The sequence below is a fragment of the Carcharhinus amblyrhynchos genome, chromosome 14 (assembly GCF_965287045.1).
Source record: "Carcharhinus amblyrhynchos chromosome 14, sCarAmb.v2.hapA, whole genome shotgun sequence".
Taxonomy (NCBI): Eukaryota; Metazoa; Chordata; class Chondrichthyes; order Carcharhiniformes; family Carcharhinidae; genus Carcharhinus; species Carcharhinus amblyrhynchos.
Genome location: NC_137337.1, coordinates 72,613,416 through 72,634,528, shown reverse-complemented (window position 1 = coordinate 72,634,528; position 21,113 = coordinate 72,613,416). Strand labels below are relative to the sequence as shown.

Below are 21,113 nucleotides of genomic sequence, written 5' to 3'. Positions count from 1 at the left end.
ACCCTGAGGGGCAATTTAGCAAGGCCGATGCACCTAACCCATACATCTTTGAATTTGGGAGAAAACCCATGCAGACACGGGGAGAATGTGCAAACTCCACACAGACAGTAACCCAAGCCGGGAATTGAACCCAAGTCCCAGACACTGTGAGGCAGCAGTGCTAACCACTGTGCCACCACCTCAGTGCGGCTCATAAAATGAAGTAATCTCCAATGAGCTAACCACAGGGTTAGTTAACAATATTAATAATATAAAGAACGTGATTTTCCACGTTCCACATGGGATATTAAGGGGCAATTGAGCATGACCAAACAACCTAACCTTGCGCATCTTTGGACTGTGCAAGGAAATTGGAGCACCCGGAGGAAACCGACACAGGCTCTTTGCAGACAGTCACCCAAGGCTGGAATCGAGCCGGGGTCCCTGGCACTGTGAGGCATACAAAGCTTGGGAATAAAGAGCATTGTCTGTGTGTCTGTGTCTGTGTGTCTGTGTGTCTGTGTCTGTGTGTCTGTGTGTCTGTGTGTCTGTGTGTCTGTGTGTCTGTGTCTGTGTGTGTGTCTGTGTGTGTCTTTTTAGCTAGTGTCATAGTGAGCTATTTTGGAACACTAACAGTTGAACCTTCCTTGCAGGTACACCTGCTGTCGCAGGATTTTGGTAAACATTTAATGGGTGTGGAGGACCTCCTTCAGAAACATGCGCTGGTGGAAGCGGACATTGCCATTCAGGCAGATAGACTGAAGTTGGTCAACGCCGGGGCGCTCAAGTTTGCTGAAGGAGAAGGTACGTTTGTGTAGAGTCCTCACCTCACCTGCTGGGTGAACCTCTTGTCATCAATTTGGATGAAAAGGGCCAAGGGTAAATTCCCAGAAGCAACTGCCAGACTTTAATCTTCAATTTTAACTGCTCTGCCTGCTCATGGATCACCTTGACTCTTGTGTGTACAGATATAATGTTATAAAGCAGAGGTTGATTTCCCCCCCCACCTCCTCTGAGAACTGACACCTAAACCCCATTGTACTTAACTGAGAGTGTCAGTTCCTCTGGCACCCCCTGAGATAACTGCTAGCACTCTGTGTACTGCTGTTAGAGTTGTTAAATAAAGGCATTTAAGAACATAAGAACATAAGAAATAGGAGCAGGAGTAGGCCATCTAGCCCTTCGAGCCTGCCCCGCCATTCAATAAGATCATGGCTGATCTGTCGTGGCTCAGTTCCACATTCCCGCCCTCTCCCCATAACCCTTAATCCCCTCGCTTACCAAAAACCCATCAACCTGCGTCTTAAAAATATTTAGCGAGGCAGCCCCCACCCCTTCAATGGGCAGAGAATTCCAGAGATTCACCACCCTTTGAGTGAAGAAGTTCCTCCTCAATTCCGTTCTAAGCCGCCCCCCCCTTTATCTTGAGGCTGTGCCCCCTAGTCCTACTGTCCTTTCTGAGCGGGAAGAGTCTCTCCACCTCTATCCTATCCATCCCATTCATCATCATATACGTCTCAATGAGATCTCCCCTCGTTCTTCTAAACTCTAACGAGTACAAGCCTAGTTTATTCAGCCTCTCCTCATAGCTCAATCCCCTCAACTCTGGCATCAGCCTAGTAAACCTCCTCTGCACTCCCTCCAAGGCCAAAATATCCTTGCTTAAATACGGCGCCCAAAACTGCACACAGTACTCCAGCTGCGGCCTCACCAATGCCCTATACAGCCGCAGCAAGACCTCCCTACTTTTAAATTCAATCCCCCTGCCTCTGAAGACTTATTACAGTAACCACCGTGCCGCCCTCAGTATTAGCCTAGCCGTGATCAGGCTGGATAGCCTGTTAGTATTTCTTGTGGTTTAATTTGTGTTAAAGATTCTTTTTAAAAGACTTTCCGTGGCAAGATTTTATTTTCCCCCTCCATGAGGTACGATTTTGAGACCAAATGTAGTCGATCGCCACAACATTCCTCAAGAAGGGTGATCAACTGTCGATCTCTCTTCCAGGTTACACCCCCTGTGACCCCAACGTGATCAAGGACCGGGTCAACCACCTGGAGCTGTGTTACGAGGAGCTGTGCGTGCTGGCCGGTGAGCGCAAAGCCCGCCTGGAGCAGTCCCGCCGCCTTTGGCGCTTCTTCTGGGAGATGGCCGAGACCGAGGGCTGGATTCGGGAGAGGGAGCAGATCTTCTCCTCTCAAGATTACGGCAGAGACATTACCAGCATCCTGATCCTGCAGAGCAAACACAAGGCGCTGGAGGACGAGCTGGGAGGCCTCAGCTCGCACCTACAGCAGACCGTCAAGGAAGGGAAAGGCATGATCGCGGAGAAACACTTTGCCGCACCAGAGATCCAGAAGCGGATAGACGAGGTCCTCGCCATGTGGGATGATTTGGCTGAGATGGCTGCCTTTCGCAAACAAAATCTTCAAGACGCCCAAAACTTCTTCCAGTTCCAGGTGGACGCGGATGACAGCAAGACCTGGATGCAGGACACTTACCGCATCATGTCTTCGGACGACGTGGGCCACGATGAGTTCTCGACGCAGACGCTGGTGAAGAAGCACCGGGACCTCACGGACGAGGTCATGAAGTGGGGGGCGGCCATTGACGCGCTGAACAAGCAACTCCAGAGCCTGCCCGAGGAGTTCCGGAAATTACCGGAAATAAGGGAGCGACGCCAGGAGATCACGGAGCTGTACGCGGATCTCGTGGCTCTGTCGGACCTACGGAGGCAGCGCTTGCAGGATGCCCTGGCTCTCTATACCATGTTTAGCGAGGCCGACGCTTGTGAGTTGTGGATGAGCGAGAAGGAGAAGTGGCTGGAGGGGATAGAGATTCCCAAGAAACTGGAGGATCTGGAAGTGGTGGAACACAGGTACAATCTGAACCCGCAGTGGGTTGATTTGACTGCCCTGGGTATTCATTTGTATTGTTCAGGTAAAAGCAGGAAATCTACAACCTTGTCCAATATAACTCCCTGTTCACTGCAATCAACATTGCATTGCACCTATCCTGACTGTTTCCTTGTAAATGTGTAAAATGATCTGCAGGGATTCTGTGATCGTTGCCGCATGATATTAGGCTATTAATCAGCAAGTTAATTGAGTAATGATCATCAGCATGCTAGCAATAATTTACGTAGCGCATAGGCATTATAATCTGTTATATTAAACTTTTGATTTATTATTGTCATATGTATTACCATACAGTGGAAAAATATTGTTTCTTGCGCGCTACACAGACAAAAGCATACCATTCATAGAGAGAGAAAGGAGCAGGTGCAGAATGTAGTGTTACAGTCATAGCTAGGGTGTATAGAGAAAGATCAACTTAATGCGAGGTAGCTCCATTCAAAAGTCTGACAGCAGCAGCGAAGAAGCTGTTCTTGAGTCGGTTGATACGTGACTTCAGACTTTTGCATCTTTTTCCCATCGGAAGAAGGTGGAAGAGAGAATGTCCGGGGTGCGTGGGTTCCTTGATTATGCTGGCTGCTTTGCCAAGGCAGCAGGAAGTGTAGACAGAATTAATGGATGGAAGGCTGATTTGGTGATAGATTGGGCTACATTCACGACCTTCTGTAGTTTCTTGCAGTCTTGGTCAGAGCAGGAACCACATCAAACTGTGATACAACGAGAAAGAATGTTTTCTATGGTGCATCTGTAAAAGTTGGTGAGACTCGTAGCTGACATGCCAAATTTCCTTAGTCTTCTCAGAAAGCAGAGGGGTTGATGGGCTTTCTTAACTGTAGAGTCGGCATGGGGGCGACCAGGGCAGGTTGTTGGTGATCTGGACACCTGAAAACTTGAAGCTCTCGACCCTTTCACCTCGACGCCTCACGTATATTTTTGTTTGCTTAGGTTTGAAACGCTGGGACAGGAAATGAACAACTTGGAATCTCGGATCACTCATGTAAACCAGGCAGCTAACCACCTGGTGGAGAGTGGACATCCCAGCACGCAGGAAGTTAAAGCGTGTCAGGATCATGTAAACATCAGGTACATCGTAATCTGTTACCATTCATCACAGGCATGAGGGCAGGATTCAGCGGTGATGTTTTGACCTGCATTCGGAAGCAAGATGAGAGAAATAAACTGGTCGTTCCATTTGGTTTTATGTAAAAGAATCCAGTGAGAGACTATTTTCGTTTTCCGCCCTTGGTTCCCAGTCAGACCCCCTTACTGGACACATTTCCTCTTTACATTCCTTAACTAAACCTCAATTCTTTTGTGAAGCAAACGACCTTTTTACGTTCTTCTCCCTGGGCCTGTATTTTGCTTTTTCCTCCAGCAATCATACAAACATACACATGAACATACATGCAAACATATATGAACATATATACAAACATACATATGCACATAGGGCGGTACAGTAGCACAGTGGTTAGCACTGCTGCTTCACAGCTCCAGGGTCCTGGGTTCGATCCCTGGCTCGGGTCACTGTCTGTGTGGAGTTTGCACATTCTTCTTGTGTCTGCGTGGGTTCCAGATGCTCCGGTTTCCTCCCACAGTCCAAAGATGTGCGGGTTAGGTTGATTGGCCATGCTAAAATTGCCCCTTAGTGCCCTGAGATGTGTAGGTTAGAGGGATTAGTGGGTAAAATATGTAGGGATATAGGGGTAGGGTCTGGGTGGGATTGTAGTTGGTGCAGACTCGATGGGCCGAAGGGCCTCTTTCTGTACTGTAGGGATTCTATGAACATCCAGAGCAGGAATAGGCCACATAGCCACTTGAGCCTGCTCTGCCATTTTATAAGATCATTGGCTGATCTACCTATAACTTCAACCCCACATTCCCACCTACCCCCCCAATCACCTTTCACCCCTTGTTAATCAGGGGGCCTCATTACAGAGCAGAAGCAGAGACGTCTTTGGAATTATCTAACGTAACTAGTGACAACAGATCATTTGGCCTAACAAGCACTCTCCATCCAGACCCATGAAAAATAATTTCATCTCTTCCTCATTGAAGGAAGGCTAATTCCTATCCCAAAAAAACCCCAAAACATGCTAGAAAGTATCAGCAGGTCTGACAGCATCTGTGGAGAGAGAATCGAGTTTCAAAACTCTCAATATTTCTGTTTCTCGGCGCTGTTTCATTAGTTTCTTGCGTATAGCTCGAGTACAGAGCAGGTATTTTGCTAGAAAGTTGGAATGGAAAAGAAAGGTCCACATAAAAAAAAAACAAATTGACCCAAGAAAAAGAATTACCAAGCTATCTGGAAACGTTGACTCCGTATTTTTAGTGTATTGTACACTTCAGTCAAGCAAGGTTACTGACTTTAGTCAAGCAGTTTCCTGTGATATATTGGGGGGAATTCTCCTGTCCCGCCCACCACTGGAATCATAGTGGGGGTGGGGGTGGGGTGAGGGGGGCGGGTGCTGGGGTTGTGGAGAGACCACGCAAAAGTCCGTTGATCTCGGGCGGGATTCTCCAGTTTTGGGGCAAGCACGGTCGGAGAATCCCACCCATTGTCTTTCCTTCAATCCTTTGCTTACCAGCCCTTAATCAAGATTACAAATTTAATAATGGACAAAGGGCGAGATCCTACCTTTTGTAACTCTCTGATACAGCAACACATCATTTAAACATGTGGCGCTTCTGTCGCTCCCTAAATGTTGCTCTCTTTATTTTCTTTGGGAATTTTTATCCAGGCGAAAGAACTGGATATCCAGAGCTTTGATACTACTCTGTGCAAAATTGGCACAGAGAATGCTTGCCCGAGTGTAAAATGGTTGTTGTGGGGAAATTTCAAATTGTGTCTTAAACTAAGGCAATTTGAAACTCACAAGGCAAATATCTCTGTGCAAAGATATTCAAAATCTGTTTAACATACAACACAGAACAAAAATATAAAAATGCAGCTCACCGGAGGCTCATGAAGGGTTAAATACTCTAGAACAGAACCTCGCCAAAAGATCTGAAGTACAGAGTGTAAAGCCAAAGGTCTAGGAAACCACTTAGTCAGCAAGTCTTATCTGGTGGAATTCCAAAGAGGGGACGTATTATGCAATATTGATGAATAGATGCATTCATTGCCTAGACACAAGGATAGATATGACCCTGGATGCAGGAACACATGTCTATTCAACTTGGCAGTGAGCTGGTGGGAACGTCCATTGCAGTAGCATCTGCCATCCAACTGGTTCCAGATGTAGTCTCCCCTCTTGACATTAACATCCCTGTTGCATGGTAACGACAGATGCTACCACAATGGTCATTCCCACCGACTCACTGCCAAGTTGAATAGACATATGTTCCTGCGTCCAGCATCATACCTATCCTTGTGTTTGAGCAATGAAGTCACCTGACGAAGGGGCAAACCCCGAAAGCTTGTGAGTTTACTATCAAATAAATTGATTGGACTTTAACCTGGTATTGTGAGACTTCTTACTGTGTTTACCCCAGTCCAACGCTGGCATCCCCACATCATTTGGGCAATGAATGCATCTATTCATTAATGTTGCATAATATATCCCCTCTTTGGAATTCCATACAATAAGACTTGCTGACTAACTGGTTCTCAGATCTTTGGCTTTAAACTATTGGCTTTTACCACCATATCTTTCAGTAACCTTTAATGTGTACAATACATTAAAAATACATTTAAAATATCAACATATATATTTGAAAATCACAACTCTTTGTTTTGAATCATTTACTGCATCCACATATGTGTAGGCTGTCTGTGTTATTTTGCCCAATAATCATTTAACTCCTTACTCATTCCTTGTCCTCTGAAAGACTGTATTCTGCCTATAAATCTTATTTGGCTAGGTGGAAATCCCCTTCCACAATTACTATATTGTCTTGATAAATAATAATCCCCAACCTAAAACTGAAACCAAAATATCAATCAAAAGAGGTTTCTGAAAATATTTTTGATTTTATTGTTTTAAACAAAATTATTTCTCATAAAATCTGTTTCTTCAGAAGGAACTTTTCAAATGCAGACAATAAAACTCGAACAAAACTTACTCCAACTTATAAATTAAAGAAAGGGTTTAATGAAGATACTTCGCTGCTCCAAACTTTGGGCCTCACCCTGGGCCACTCCAAGCTCCCCACAATTTCCAACACGTTCTTATTAATAGTGAGTCAGCTGACCATCAGATCATTCTGTAATTGGTTCCATGGTTTATTGGGTCAGCTGACCCTTACAACTCGTCACTGTTGGTCACATTACGTCCAAGATAAAGTTGTCACCAGTTACATTCTAACAAAATTTCCCCCATTTTTGTGACATTGGCTAACTAATGGCTAGATCTGGATTTGGGTTGTGATGCCTGTTTGTGTACAATAATAATCTTGATGCCATTTGCAGATGGCTGCGGTTCCAGGAGTTGGCAGGAATGAAGAGGGACAATGTGCACTCGGCACTGAGTCTTCAGAATTATTGCCTTGACTGCGATGAGACCAAAGTCTGGATCCGCGAGAAGACCAAACTCATCGAATCCACTCAGGATTTGGAAAAGGATTTAGTCGGTGTCCTGGCCATTCAGCGCAAGTTGTGCGGCATAGAGAGGGATCTGGCTGCCATTGAATCGAGGCTTCCGGAGTTGCAGAAGGAGGCCCACACGCTGGCGGAGCAGCACCCTGCGCACGCCGAGGATATCCTGAACCGGCTTAAGGAGATCAACGACGTTTGGGATGAACTCAAACGTACACTTCAAGGCCGTGAGGAATCACTTGGAGAGGCCAGCAAGCTGCAGAAATTCCTGCAGGACTTGGACGACTTCCAGCTGTGGCTGTCCAAATCCCAAAAAGCTATCGCTTCCGAAGACATGCCGAACTCCTTGCCCGAGGCAGAGACCCTTCTCGGGCAGCACAACGCCATCAAAAATGAGATTGATCGCTACGAGGAGGACTACCAGAAGATTAGGGACGCTGGGAAAATGATAACGCAGGAAGAAACAGACCCACAGGTTGAAATATTAGAGGAGCGTTTGAAAGGACTGGACACTGGCTGGAATGAGCTCCAGCAGATGTGGGAGAACAGAAAGGGTCTTCTCTCTCAGTCTCATGGATACCAGCAGTTCCTCAGGGACAGCAAACAAGCAGAAGGCATCCTCAGCAATCAGGTACTTGGCTATTATCAGGGGTGCACGATAAGCCTTAGCATCGCTGTGAGGTGCTTTCTGCTGCCCAGTGATCTGATTTATTATTGTCACGTATTGGTATACTGTGAAAAGTATTGCTTCAACCAAAACATACTGTTCATTAGAGAAGGAAAGGAGAGGGTGCAGAATGTAGTGTTGCAGTCATAGGATTTTTCATTTGATTTATTATTGTCACACGTATTGGAATACAGTGAAAAGTATTATTTCTTGCATGCCAAAGCATACCATTCGTAGAGTACTAAGGGGAGAAGGAAAGGAGAGGGTGCAGAACGTAGTGTTGTAATTAAAGACAGAGTGTAAAGGAAGATCAGCTTAATTTTTTTAATTCATTTGTGAGACATGGGCATTGTTGGCTGGCCAGCATTTATTACCCATCCCTTATTGCCCTTGTCAAGGTGGTAGTGAGCTGCCTTCTTAAATAGCTGCAGTCCACATGCTGTGGGTTGACCTACAATGCCATTAGGGAGGAAATTCCAGGACTGCGAAGGAACGGCCGATTATATTTCCAAGTCAGAATGGTGAGTGGCTTGGAAGGGAACTTGCAGGTAGTGGTGTTCCCATGTCCTGGATGGTGTCAAGCTTCTTGACTGTTAATATACCATAGGTCCATGCAAAACTGACAAGCTCCCCTTGTCCTTCTAGATGGAAATGGCTGTGGGTTTGAGGATGTGGTTAAATTGGTAGCTTTGTCCTGGATGGTGTCAAGCTTCTTGAGTGTTAATATACCGTAGACCCATTCAAAAGTCTGAAGGGAAGAAGCTGTTCTTGCGTCAGTTGATACGTGATCTCAGGGTTTTATATCTTTTTCCCATTGGAGGAAGATGGAAGAGGATATGTCCAGCGTTGTGCGGGGTCCTTGATTGTGCCGGCTGCTTTTCCAAGGCAGCGGGAAGTGTAGACAGAGTCAATGGATGGGAGGCTGGTTTGCGTGATCAGTTGGGATTCATTCACAACCCTTTATAATTTCTTGTAGCATTGGGCAGAGCAGGAGCCATACCAAGCTGTGATACATATGGAATGAATGCTTTCTATGGTGCATTTGTAAAAGTTAATGAGAGTCGTAGCTGACATGCCAAATTTCCTAAGTGTCCTGAGAAAGTAGAGGCGTTATGGGGCTTTCTTAATGATAGTGTCAGCAAGAGGGGACCAGGACAGATTGGTGATCTGGACACAGAAACGTGACCATTTCCACTTCATCCCCGCTGATGTAGGCAGGGGCATGTCCTCCATTACGTTTCCTGAAGTTGTTGATTATCTCTTTGTTTTCCTGACATTGAGGGAGAGACCCCGGGCATAGTCTCTTCTACCTTCATCAGGAAAAAGATACAAAAGCCTGAGAACGCATACCAACTGACTCAAGAGCAGCTTCTTCCCTGCTGCCGTCAGACTTTTGCATGGACCTATGGTATATTAGCACTCAAGAAGCTTGACACCATCCAGGACAAAGCAGCCTGCTTTATTGGCGCCACATCCAAAACCCATAAACACTTCCATCCAGAAGGACAATGGCAGCAGATATGTGGGACCTTTGACCAGATTCTCTCTGTGACGCTAAAACTGCTGATATTAATAAGAATTTGAGCCCAAAGTGACTAGGCAGCGAAGCAAAGTTAGAGAACTTGCCTTCAGTGAGTTTCATTATCACTTTCAGACTGAAGCAAAATGCATTTACACACTGAAGGGAACATCTGTGTAAACTTTGAGCCAATGTGATTATTTTTCATGTAAATGTACCCTGCTTATTCATTTCCAACTAACAAGGCAAAGTAGAAGAATTTATTTTACATTCTGAAGAAGATCTATTCATTGAAGAATAGCATCTGTTCATTTGGCCAGTAGAAACATGATAGATTTATTGACATTTTTAAAATACCACATCCTATTCTGCCTCAGAATATTATCTTGCAAAATATTGCATTTCATATATCGTACTATCATTATAAAGCAGAGGTTGACCCCCCCCCCCGCGCCCCCCCCCCGAGAATCGAATCACCCAAAGAGGAGTATCTCACCTTATAATCTGTAAAAAGTGTGTGTGAAGTGTTATGACCTGTTCATCAGCAACTTCTAGTGGTTAAGTACAAAACAAAGCTCTGACAGTCTAAAATCAGCACGTAACAATTTATTTATCTATCAGTGAGCAAATTAACTTAACTATTAACAAACTGAATAAATCATTTTTAACTATTAACTATTCCTGAATAAAACAAGATTCTAATAGAATGTTGTTCCCAATCATTAACAAAAATCAAATTTAGTCACTCTCGAAATTACAACCAGGTTTTGTGTCTTCTGGAATATTCTGGGCTTTCTCTGTTGATTCTTGTGCCTGGAACTTCTTTCTTCTTTGGTATCTTTGCTATTCTCTTAGCAATGGCAAAGACTTGGGAGTATGTAGTGCATCGTCCACATGATTGATCATTGCGTAGAGGACCAAAACATTTAAATTGAAGGAAAGAAAAGGACAAATTTCACTAAACTTTTGAATCGAAAATGATGTTTAAATGCAAATGGTAAATATTCACAGATGTTACAGAGTAACTTTCTGGGTGAACTTTGACACTGCCTACAGGAATACAATTTAGTGCATGTCGAAATGCCAAACACGCTGGAGGCAGCAGAGGGCACCATCAAGAAACACGAGGATTTTGTGACTACCATGGACGCCAATAAGGAGAAGATCTCTGGCACGATAGTCGCAGGAGAGAAGCTCATTCAAGATGGCAACATTTTTAAGGACAAGGTTCTCAGCAAGGTCACATCGATCGATGAAAGGTAAAATGTGATCTCCAGGGCACGATAGCGGATTCCCTGTTGGCAGGGAGGGCCACCAGCCATACAAAATGCTTCAGCAGGACTGAAAGATCCCACCAATGGCCAATGGCAAGCCACCTCTGGTGCTGGCGAACAGACCATGGGCACAGGGTGGGTGGTGGGGAGGAGGGTGCTAGAAAATCCCAATCAGTGATTCCAACGTCGCTCTTTTTGCCCGGGGCCTTGGATCAGGAGAACAAATTTCAAAGGCCGGGGTGTTCCGGTCAGTCATGCCGGTGGGATTTTCCCATCCTGCTGCAATGAACGGACATTTGGCCGCATGCCAAATTTTCCATTCCCGCTTGCAGCAGGAGCATGGCGTGAATGGCTGGTAAGATCACGCCCAAAATACATATTTACAAAGCTCTCGCACCGTGAATCAGAACATTCTAGGCTGAAGTCCCACCCCAAGGCCCCAGCACAAAATGTAAGGCCGACACTCCTGTGCGGAACTGGGGAGGTGCTGCACTGCCACAAGTGCGGTCTTTGGGAGGAGCTGGAAAACTGAGCCCCCCATATACCTGTGCAGGTGGATGTATAAGATCCCATGCTGCTAGTTCCAGTGGGTGGCACAATGGTTAGCACTGCTGTCTCACAGCACCGGGGACCCCAGTTCGATTCCCGGCTTGGATCACTGTCCTAGTGGAGTACCTGCACGTTCCCGGTTTCCTCAGGGTGCTCCGGTTTCCACCCACAGTCCGAAGGATGTGCTGGTTAGATGCACTGGCCGTGCTAAATTCTCCCTCAGTGTACCCGAACAGGCGCCAGAGTGCGGCGACTAGGGGATTTTCACAGTAACTTCACTGCGGTGTTAATGTAAGCCTACCTGTGACTAATAAATAAACTTTAAAAAACGATGTACGGTTGGAAGGTGCCTTTGGCTTTTAGCATTCCAGTTCTAATATGATTGTGCCGTTGATCCAGGTACAAAAAGAACACCAAGCAGGCGAAAGAAGTGGCAGCACAACTCAAAGACAACCGTGACCTTCAGCATTTCCTACAGAACTGCCAAGAGGTTAGTTGACTGAAATCTGATTAATCTGGTACATCTTTGTTTAATATTCACCCATTTGATATTTTAAGCCATGGTGACTGCAATCATATTTATAAATTCCGTATCATCATTTTTTAAAAAATATTTTCTCTACGGCACCTGGGCATCACCAGCTGGACCAGCATTTATTGCCCCATCCCTAATTACCCTTGAGGGGGCACTTGGGAGTCAACCACATTGGGTGGCACAGTGGTTAGCCCTGCTGCCTCACAGCGTCAGGGACCCGGCTTCAATTCCCGGCTTACATAGAAGATAGGAGCAGGAGAGGCCATTCGGCCTTTCGAGCCTGCTCCACCATTCATCGCCATCACGGCTGATCATCCAACTCAATAGCCTAATCCTGCTTTCTCCCCATAACCTTTGACCCCATTTGCCCCAAGTGCTGTATCCAGCCGCCTCTTGAATACATTCAATGTTTTGGCATCAACTACTTCCTGTGGTAATGAATTCCACAGGCTCTCTTTGGGTGAAGAAATGTCTCCTCAAATCTTAAAGTGCATCAAGGTAAATAAATCCCCAGGACCTGATGAAGTGTATCCCCGGACATTGTGGGAGGCAAATGAGGAAATTGCAGTTCCCCTAGCCGAGATATTTGAATCATCGATAGTTACGGGTGAGGTGTCTGAAGAATGGAGAGTGGCAAATGTTGTCCTTTGTTTAAAAAAGGCTGCAGGGAAAAGCCTGGGAACTGCAGGCCAGTGAGCCTCACATCTGTATTGGGTAAATTGTTGGAAGGTATTTTGAGAGACAGGATCTATAGGCATTTAGAGACGCAAGGACTGATTAGGGACAGTCAGCATGGCTTTGAGTTGAAAATCATGTCTCTCAAATTTGATTGAGTTTTTTGAAGGGATAACCAAAAAGATAGATGAGGGCAGTGCAGTTGAGGTTGTCTACATGGACTTTAGCAAGGCCTTTGACAAGGAACTGCATGGTAGGTTGTTGCATAAGGTTAAATCTCACTGGATCCAGGGTGAGGTATCTAAATGGATACAAATTTGGCTTCTTGACAGAAGCCAGAGGGTGGTTGCAGAGAGTTGTTTTTCAAACTGGAGACCTGTGACCAGTGGTGTGCCTCAGGGATCAGTGCTGGGCCCACTGTTATTTGTCATTTATATTAATGATTTGGATGAGAATATAGGAGGCATGGTTAGTAAGTTTGCAGATGACACTAAGACTGGTGGCATAGTGGATAGTGAAGAAAGTTATCTCCAATTACAATGGGATCTTGATCAGTTGGGCCAGTGGGCTGACGAATGGCAGGTGGAGTTTAATTTAGATAAATGCGAGGTGATGCATTTTGGTAGATTAACAAGGGCAGGACTTACTCAGTTAATGGTAGGGCAGTGGGGAGAGTTACAGAACAAAGAGATCTAGGGGTACATGTTCATAGCTCCTTGAAAATGGAGTCACAGGTGGACAGCGTGGTGAAGAAGGCATTCGGCATGCTTGATTCCATTGGTCAGAACGTTGAATATACGAGTTGGGACATCTTGTTGAAGTTGTACAAGACATTGGTAAGGCCACACTTGGAATACTGTGTACAATTCTGGTCACCCTATTAAAGAAAGGATATTATTAAACTAGAAAAAGTGTAGAAAAGATTTACTAGGATGCTCCCAGGAATTGATGGATTGAGTTATGAGGAGAGGCTGGATAGATTGGGACTTTTTTCTCTGGAGCTTTGGAGACTGAGGGGTGTTCTTATAGAGGTCTATAAAATAATGAGGGGCACAGATCAGCTAAATAGTCAATATCTTTTCCCAAAGGCAGGGGGATCTAAAATTAGGTTTAAGGTGAGAGGGGAGAGATACAAAAGTGCCCAGAGGGGCAATTTTTTCACACAGAGGGTGGTGCGTGTCTGGAGCAAGCTGCCAGAGGTAGTAATAGAGGTGGGTACAATTTTGTTTTTTAAAAAGCATTTAGATATTTACATGGGTATGATGGGTATAGGCGGACATGGGTCAAATGTGGGCAATTGGGATTAGCTTAGGGGTTTTTAAAAATAAAGGGCAGCATTGACAAGTTGGGCCGAAGGGCCTGTTTCCATGCTGTAAACCTCTGACTCTATGACTCATCTTCATCCTAAATGTTTACCCTGTATCCTCAGACTGTGACCCCTGGTTCTGGACACTCCCACAATTGGGGTCATCCATCCTGTTTAGTCCCATTAAAATTTTATAAGTCTCTGTGAGATCCTCCCTCATTCATCTGAATTCCAGTGAAAACAATCCTAACCTAGTCAACCTTGGGTCACTGTGCGGAGTCTGCACATTCTCCCTGTGTCTGCGTGGGTTTCCTCCCAGGTGCTCTGGTTTCCTCCCACAGTCCAAAGATGTGCGGATTAGGTGCATTGGCCACACTAAATTCTCCCTCAGTGTACCCAAACAGATGCCAGAGTGTGGTGAATAGGGGATTTTCACCGTAACTTTGTTGCAGTGTTAATGTAAACCTACTTGCGACACTAGTAAATAAACTTCAAACTTGTTGTGGACCTGGAGTTACATGTAGGCCAGACCAGGTAAGGATTTCCTTCCATATCCCAGCTGGGTTTTCATGACAATCGACAATGATTTCATTGGTCACCTCAGTCTTTCAATTCCAGATTTTATTCAATTTAAATCTCACCATCTACTGTGGTAGGATTTGAACCCAGGTCCCCAGAGCATAACCCTGGGTCACTAATCTAGCGACAATATCAAAAGCCTACCACCTTCATTTCAGAACTGCCGGCAGCCGTAGATTATTGAACTCAATATCTACAAACACAAATTAGGAGCAGGAGGAGGCCACTCGAGCCTGCTCCACCATTCAATAAGGCCATGGCTGATCTGACTGCAGCCTCTTGCCCACTCCGATGACCGTTCACACCCTTGTTAATCAAGAATCTATCTAGCTCCGTCTTAAAAACGTTCAAAGACTTTCTTTCCACTGCCTTTTGAGACAGTTCCAAAGGCTCTTCGCCCTCTGAAAGAAAACAAATCTTCTCATCTCTGTCTTAAATAGGAGATCCCATTTTTTGAACATTTACCCCCTAATTCTAGATTCTCGCTCAAGAGGAAGCATCCTCTCTATGTCCCCCTTATCGAGACCTATCAGGATCCTAAAAGGTTTCAATCAATTATTATTTGATTCATTATTGTCACATATTGGTATACAGTGAAAAGTATTGTTTCTTGTGCACTATACAAAGCAGAGAAGGAAAGGAGAGCGTGCAGAATGTAGCATTACAGTTGAGCCAGGGTGTAGAAAAAGACTAACTTAGTGCGAGGTAGGTCGCCTCTTACTCTTCTAAACTCCAGTGGATCCAAGCACAACACCTCGGGAGGCGGTGACCGAGTGATATTATCGCTAGATTATTAGCTGAGCTTCTGGATCAATGTTCTGGGGATCCTGGTTTGAATCCCAATGGTGGAATATGAATTTTTTAAAAGAATATCTGGAATTAAGAATCCACTGATGACCATGAAACCGTTGCCGATTGTCGGAAAAACCCATCTGTTTCGCTAATGTCCTTTAGGGGAGGAAATCCTTATCTGGCCTGGCCTATGTGACTCCAGAACCACGGCTCAACTCGCAACTGCCCTTGGGCAGCCAGAAATGGGCAATAAATGCTGGCCGGCCAGTGATACCCATGTTGTGCCAAACATGATGCCAAATTAAGCTAATCCCTTCTGTCTGCCCTTGGTCCATATCCCTCTATTCCTTGCACATTCATGTGCTTATTTAAAAGTCCCTTAAACACCCCTATCGTATCTGCCTCCTCCACCACCACCCCTGGTAGTGCGTTCCAGACACCCACCATTCTGTGTAAAATAATCTTGCCCCTCATCTTCTTTGAACTTTCCCCTTTCTCACCTTCAGTGCGTGCCCCCTAGTATTAGACATTTCAGATCTGGGAAAAAGATTCTGACTGTCAATCCTATCTGAGTCTTTCATAATTTATAGACATCTATCAGATCCCCCTCGGTCTCCACCATTTCAGAGAATACTACCAGGGGGCGTCACGGTGGCACATTGGTTAACGCTGCTCCTTACAGCACCAGGGATCTGGGTTCGATTCCCGGCTTGGGTCACTGTCTGTGCAGAGTCTGTATGTTCTCTGCGTGTCTGCGTGGGTTTCCTCCGGGTGCTCCAGTTTCCTCCCATAGTCCAAAAAATGTGCTGGTTAGGTGCATTGACCACGCAGTGGTGGTGGAGGTGGATTTGATAGGGTCTTTTAAGAATTAGTACATAGAACTTAGTAAGATGGAGGGTTATAGGTAAGCCTAGTAGGTGGGGACATGTTTGGCGCAACTTGTGGGCTGAAGGGCCTCTTTGTGCTGTAGTTTTTCTGTATTTCTAAATTCTCCCTCAGTGTACCAGAACAGGCACCGGAATATGGCGACATGGGGATTTTCACAATAACTTCGTTGCAGTGTTAATGTAAACCTACTTGTAAAACACTAATAAATAACTTATAAATTTAAAAAAAAACCAGGAGAAGTAAAAGAGATGGGGAAGGTTAGGAAAAACAGATGAGAGGACAGGGAGAAGTTAAAAAGGTCGTTCCCAATAAGGAGGGAAGACAGAGAAAATAGGAGGTGTGACTGAGTGAGTATTTTTATACTATAGAGGTGTGGTGTGACACTTAAAAGGTTTGGAACCACTGTCCTAGACAACTCAATCATCTATAACTACTTGTCCTTAAGCGGACTTGCATTCAGCAGATATTACACTAGTTTTTTTTTGCTGAGCGGATTAAGATGCCTTTAAATATTCTTACTCAGGATTCATGCTGTGTGTTGAGAGGAAGAGGAGGAAGGATCTTATTATCCTTTGCCTTCTCTGAGCAAGGTTTTTGACCTTGAAACTTGCGACCACAAGTTAAGCTAAATAGCCTGCCCACCTGGCAGGGCTGTGGCAGTGTGTTCTGTTCACCTCCTGTGTCTCAAACCACAGTCTGATCCTGAAAACAAAACTGCAACTTCCTCTGGTGGTGGGATTCATGATGTGGAGATGCCAGCAATGGACAGGGGTGGGCACAGTAAGAAGTCTCACAACACCAGGTTAAAGTCCAACAGGTTTATTTGGAATCACAAGCTTTTGGAGCTTTGCTACTTCCTCAGGTGAGTTGAGAGACGGGTTCACAAATACGGCATATAGAGACACAATTGTAAGATTCCAACCATTATCTTGTAATTGAGTCTGTGTCGTGTTTGTGAACCCACCTCTTGACTCACCTGATGAAGGAGCAGTGCTCTGAAAGCTCGTGATTCCAAATAAACCTGTTGGTCCTGGTGTTGTGAGACTTCTTACTGTATTGGGATTGCGTTGCAAATCCTGTCATCTTTGGGACTGAGGTCTCTCACATACCTGCACAGCCTCTGGACATTGTTCTCTGCCTGTTTCTGCTTCCAGCTTATCTTTTGGATCAACGAGAAGATGTTAACTGCCCAGGACACGTCTTATGATGAGGCTCGCAACCTACACACAAAATGGCAGAAGCACCAGGCGTTTATGGCGGAACTGGCATCGAATAAAGAAAGACTGGATAACGTTGATAAGGTGAAACACAGCTAAGGAATGATTCGTAAAATCTCTTCTGTCTAACTCTGTCTAACATATCTCCCTTAATCACAATTCCCCATTTTGAATCTGTTGTCACCTAATGTGTTTTGAGGAGTAACATGATGGCACAGTGGTTAGCGCTGCCTCACAGGGCCAGGGACTTGGATTCAATTCCGGCCTCGAGCCTGCGTGGAGTTTGCACATTCTCCCCATGTCTGCATGGGTTTCCTCCGGGTTCTGCGGTTTCCTCCCACAGTACAAAGATATGCAAGTTAGGTGGATTGGCCATGCTACATTCTCCCTTTTGTGGCCAAAGATGTGTAAATTGGATGGATTGGCCATGTTAAGTTGCCCCTTAGTATGCAAAGATGTGCAAGTTAGGTGGAATGGCCATGGCAAATGTGCAAGGTTATGGGGAAGGGGCTGGCTGGGATGCGCATTCGGACAGTCGGTGCAGACGTGATGGGCCGAGTGGCCACTTTCTGTACTGTAGAGCAATTCTATAGAATATCGGAGTGTGGAAGTCCTTCTTCAGCTATACAAAGCCCTGTTTAGGCCATGCCTGGAGTACTGCAAGTAGTTTTGGGCAGTGCACCTTGGGAGGGATATATTGACCTTGGTGGGAATGCAACATAGATTCAGCTGAGTAACAGACTGAAAGAGTTAAGTTACAAGGAGAGATTACACAAACTGTATCCCTGGAATTTAGTTGGTTAAGATGGATGTCTTTCAGTCCCGCCAACTGTACCCCCCGCGCACCCCACACCTCCATCCCTTACTCTTGCCATTGGTTCACCGGAGATGGAGGGTGAAAAATAACGGGGAATCCCGTTGACAGCGGCAGGACTGGAAGATCCCGCCACTGGCCAATGGCAAGCTGCCTCTGCAGCGCACATCGTATGGGGATTGGAAAATCCTATCTATCAGTTTGGGGCTTCCACTCGCTTGCTCTGTTTGCCAGTGAGAGACTGGCCGCACCTTATTCCCATCAGCCCTCCCTCCCGACACCCACCTCCCCAACCCCCGTGATCCTCATCCCACCTTCACTCATTGTTGGCCTTGAGGGTCCCTCGTCGAGGATTTGGAGACAGGAAGTACAAACAAAACATCATGTCAACATCTGATACTCAATGAATCGGAGTGTGAGTATCATTGCCCTTGGAATGTGGAAAGAGGGGTGTTTTAAATAATTGCATAGTCTATAAAACATTGCAACATTGCGGGGCCTCGAGTGGGTGCAATACCAGAAGCTGCCACTGCTCTTGGAGGTGCTGATGGCAATGAGGAGTTAGCAATCTCTCATTGGCCATTGGTTTTTAGTGGTTGGGATTTGCCCCCTGGGACCCTCAATCACAGAGAACATAAGAACTAGGAGCAGGAGTAGGCCATCTGGCCCCTCGAGCCTGCACAGCCATTCAAAAAGATCATGGCTGATCTTTTCGTGGACTCAGCCCCACTACCTGCCAGCTCACCATAATCCTTAATTCCTTTACTGTTCAAAAATGTATCTATCATTTGCCTTAAAAACATTCAATGAGGCAGCCTCAACTGCTTCACTGGGCAGGGAATTCCACAGATTCACAACCCTTTGTGTGAAGAAGTTCCTCCTCAACTCAGTCCTAAACCTGCTGCCCCTTATTTTGAGGCTATGCCCCCTAGTTCTAGTTTCACCCACCAGTGGGAACAACTTCCCTGCTTCTATCTTATGTATCCCCTTCATAATCTTATGTTTCTTTTAGATCCTCCCCCATTCTTCTGAATTCCAATGAGTATTGCCCCTTTCTACTCAGTCTCACCTCATAAGCCAGCCGTCTCAACTCCGGAATCAATCTAGTGAATCTCCTCTGCACCCCCTCCAGTGCCAGTATGTCTGACTCAGCTGATGAAGGTGCAGTGCCCCGAAAGCTCGTGCTACCAAATAAACCTGTTGGACCTTAACCTGGTGTTGTGAGATTCCTTACTTTCACAAGTAAGGCTGGATAGTGGCCACTCAAGTATCCGAAGGACATTTATCCCTGTCAGACTTCCTGCCAGTTCTCTGACGGGGCTGATTAAATCCCACCCGATATTGGAGACAGTTTGATCGTAAGATTCCTCAATCCTTTGTACTGGTTGGCTAACAGCGCAAACTAGTGGAAACTCCAAATTCCCATGTATAAAACACACACAGTGGTTTAAAACAAATATACCTAAAATAGTTAAATTTTGCAAAGTAGATTCTGCTGAAGATTTGGGTAATGAATACAACATAAACTCTGCATGAGGTCCATGTGGGGGTGGCACAGTGGTTAACACTGCTGTCTCCCAGTGCCAGGGACCTGAGTTCGATTCCAGGCTTGGGGTCACTCTCTGTGTGGATTTTGCGTGCTCTTCCCGTGTCTGCGACCGTTTCTGCCTACAATCCAAAAGATCTGCAGGTTAGGTGGATTGGTCATGCTAAATCTCCCTTCAGTGTCAAGGAAAGCAGCTAGGATAAATGCACGGGGATAGGGCCTGGGTGGGTTGGCACAGACTTGACGGGCTGAATGGCCACCCCCTGCACTGTAGGATTCTGTGTGTGAAAAACTTAAACTGCAGTTTGAGAGGGCGAGGTGGTAACTATCAATAAATCAATAGTTTAAATCCTGAATTAATGACTGATTAATTTTGTAACTGACTTGGTATTCATGTTAATAAATTTATTAAGCCTTTGTAAAGAAATAACAGGATACGTTTGTAAAGGTTTTGTAACGATATACTTTGGCTGGAGATTAATTATTTACATTTTTGGAGGGCTGTGCTGTCAAAAATGTTTGAATATTTACTGACTGAATCACAAATCATTGTCTGTTTATCCTATAAGCCAGAAAGGATTTTTGTTACTGAGGGAGGATTCCTTGGAGTGCTGAAATGAAATTGAGAAACACTTCATTAAAGAGGGTTTGATTTCATAAATCATAGAATCTTATGGTGCAGATGGAGGCCATTCAGCCCATTGCACCTGCATCAACAATCGGCCTTTTGGTTAAGAGCAAGTGTAGTATCTGGTCCTACGCTTGATAGAAATCAGAGATTACACTGAGGCTTCATCTGAAGCAACTTTCTGCAACACCATCCAGGCCTTTTGGCCCAGATCAAGCCCTGGAGGGGTGCAATGCCTTCTCATATCGGCTTGGATCTTCTTGATCGAACCCAAGGCAGGAAAAGTGGGGCCTGTCTTATCAGCTTGGATCGGTAATGTCTCTCTTGTAGGGACTTTGGACCAATTTTGCTTGGATATAAATTAAGAAAAAGTCCCACCCAGGTCCGATCCCCATAATCCCATACATTTACCCTGTGAATCCACCTGACGCTAAGGGCCAATTTAGCACAGTCAATTAACCTAAGCTAACCGGTAGCACAGTGGTTTGCACTGCTGCCTCACAGCGCCAGGGACCCAGGTTCTATTCCTGCCTGGGGTCACTGTCTGTGTGGAGTCTGCACGTTCTCCCTGTGTCTGTGTGGCTTTCCTCTGGGTGATCCGGTTTCCTCCCACAGTCCAAAGATGTGCATTGGCTAAATTCTCCATCAGTTTGATTTGATTTATTATTGTCGCATGTATCAATATACAGTGAAAA

At 45.4% G+C, this 21,113-nt stretch overlaps 1 protein-coding gene across 4 annotated transcripts in view; it reads left to right on the top strand.

Moving 5' to 3' along the window:
- Positions 1–21,113, top strand: part of LOC145352778 (spectrin beta chain, non-erythrocytic 1-like) — a 225,802-nt gene that overhangs the window by 120,916 nt on the left and 83,773 nt on the right. For all 4 annotated transcript variants that reach the window (XM_080203089.1, XM_080203087.1, XM_080203088.1 and 1 more), the window contains 7 exons: positions 633–783; positions 1,985–2,855; positions 3,838–3,975; positions 7,304–8,060; positions 10,672–10,874; positions 11,838–11,928; positions 17,368–17,514. In XM_080203089.1, coding sequence (XP_080059215.1) covers positions 633–783; positions 1,985–2,855; positions 3,838–3,975; positions 7,304–8,060; positions 10,672–10,874; positions 11,838–11,928; positions 17,368–17,514 — 2,358 coding nt within the window. The remainder of the gene's footprint in view (positions 1–632; positions 784–1,984; positions 2,856–3,837; positions 3,976–7,303; positions 8,061–10,671; positions 10,875–11,837; positions 11,929–17,367; positions 17,515–21,113) is intronic.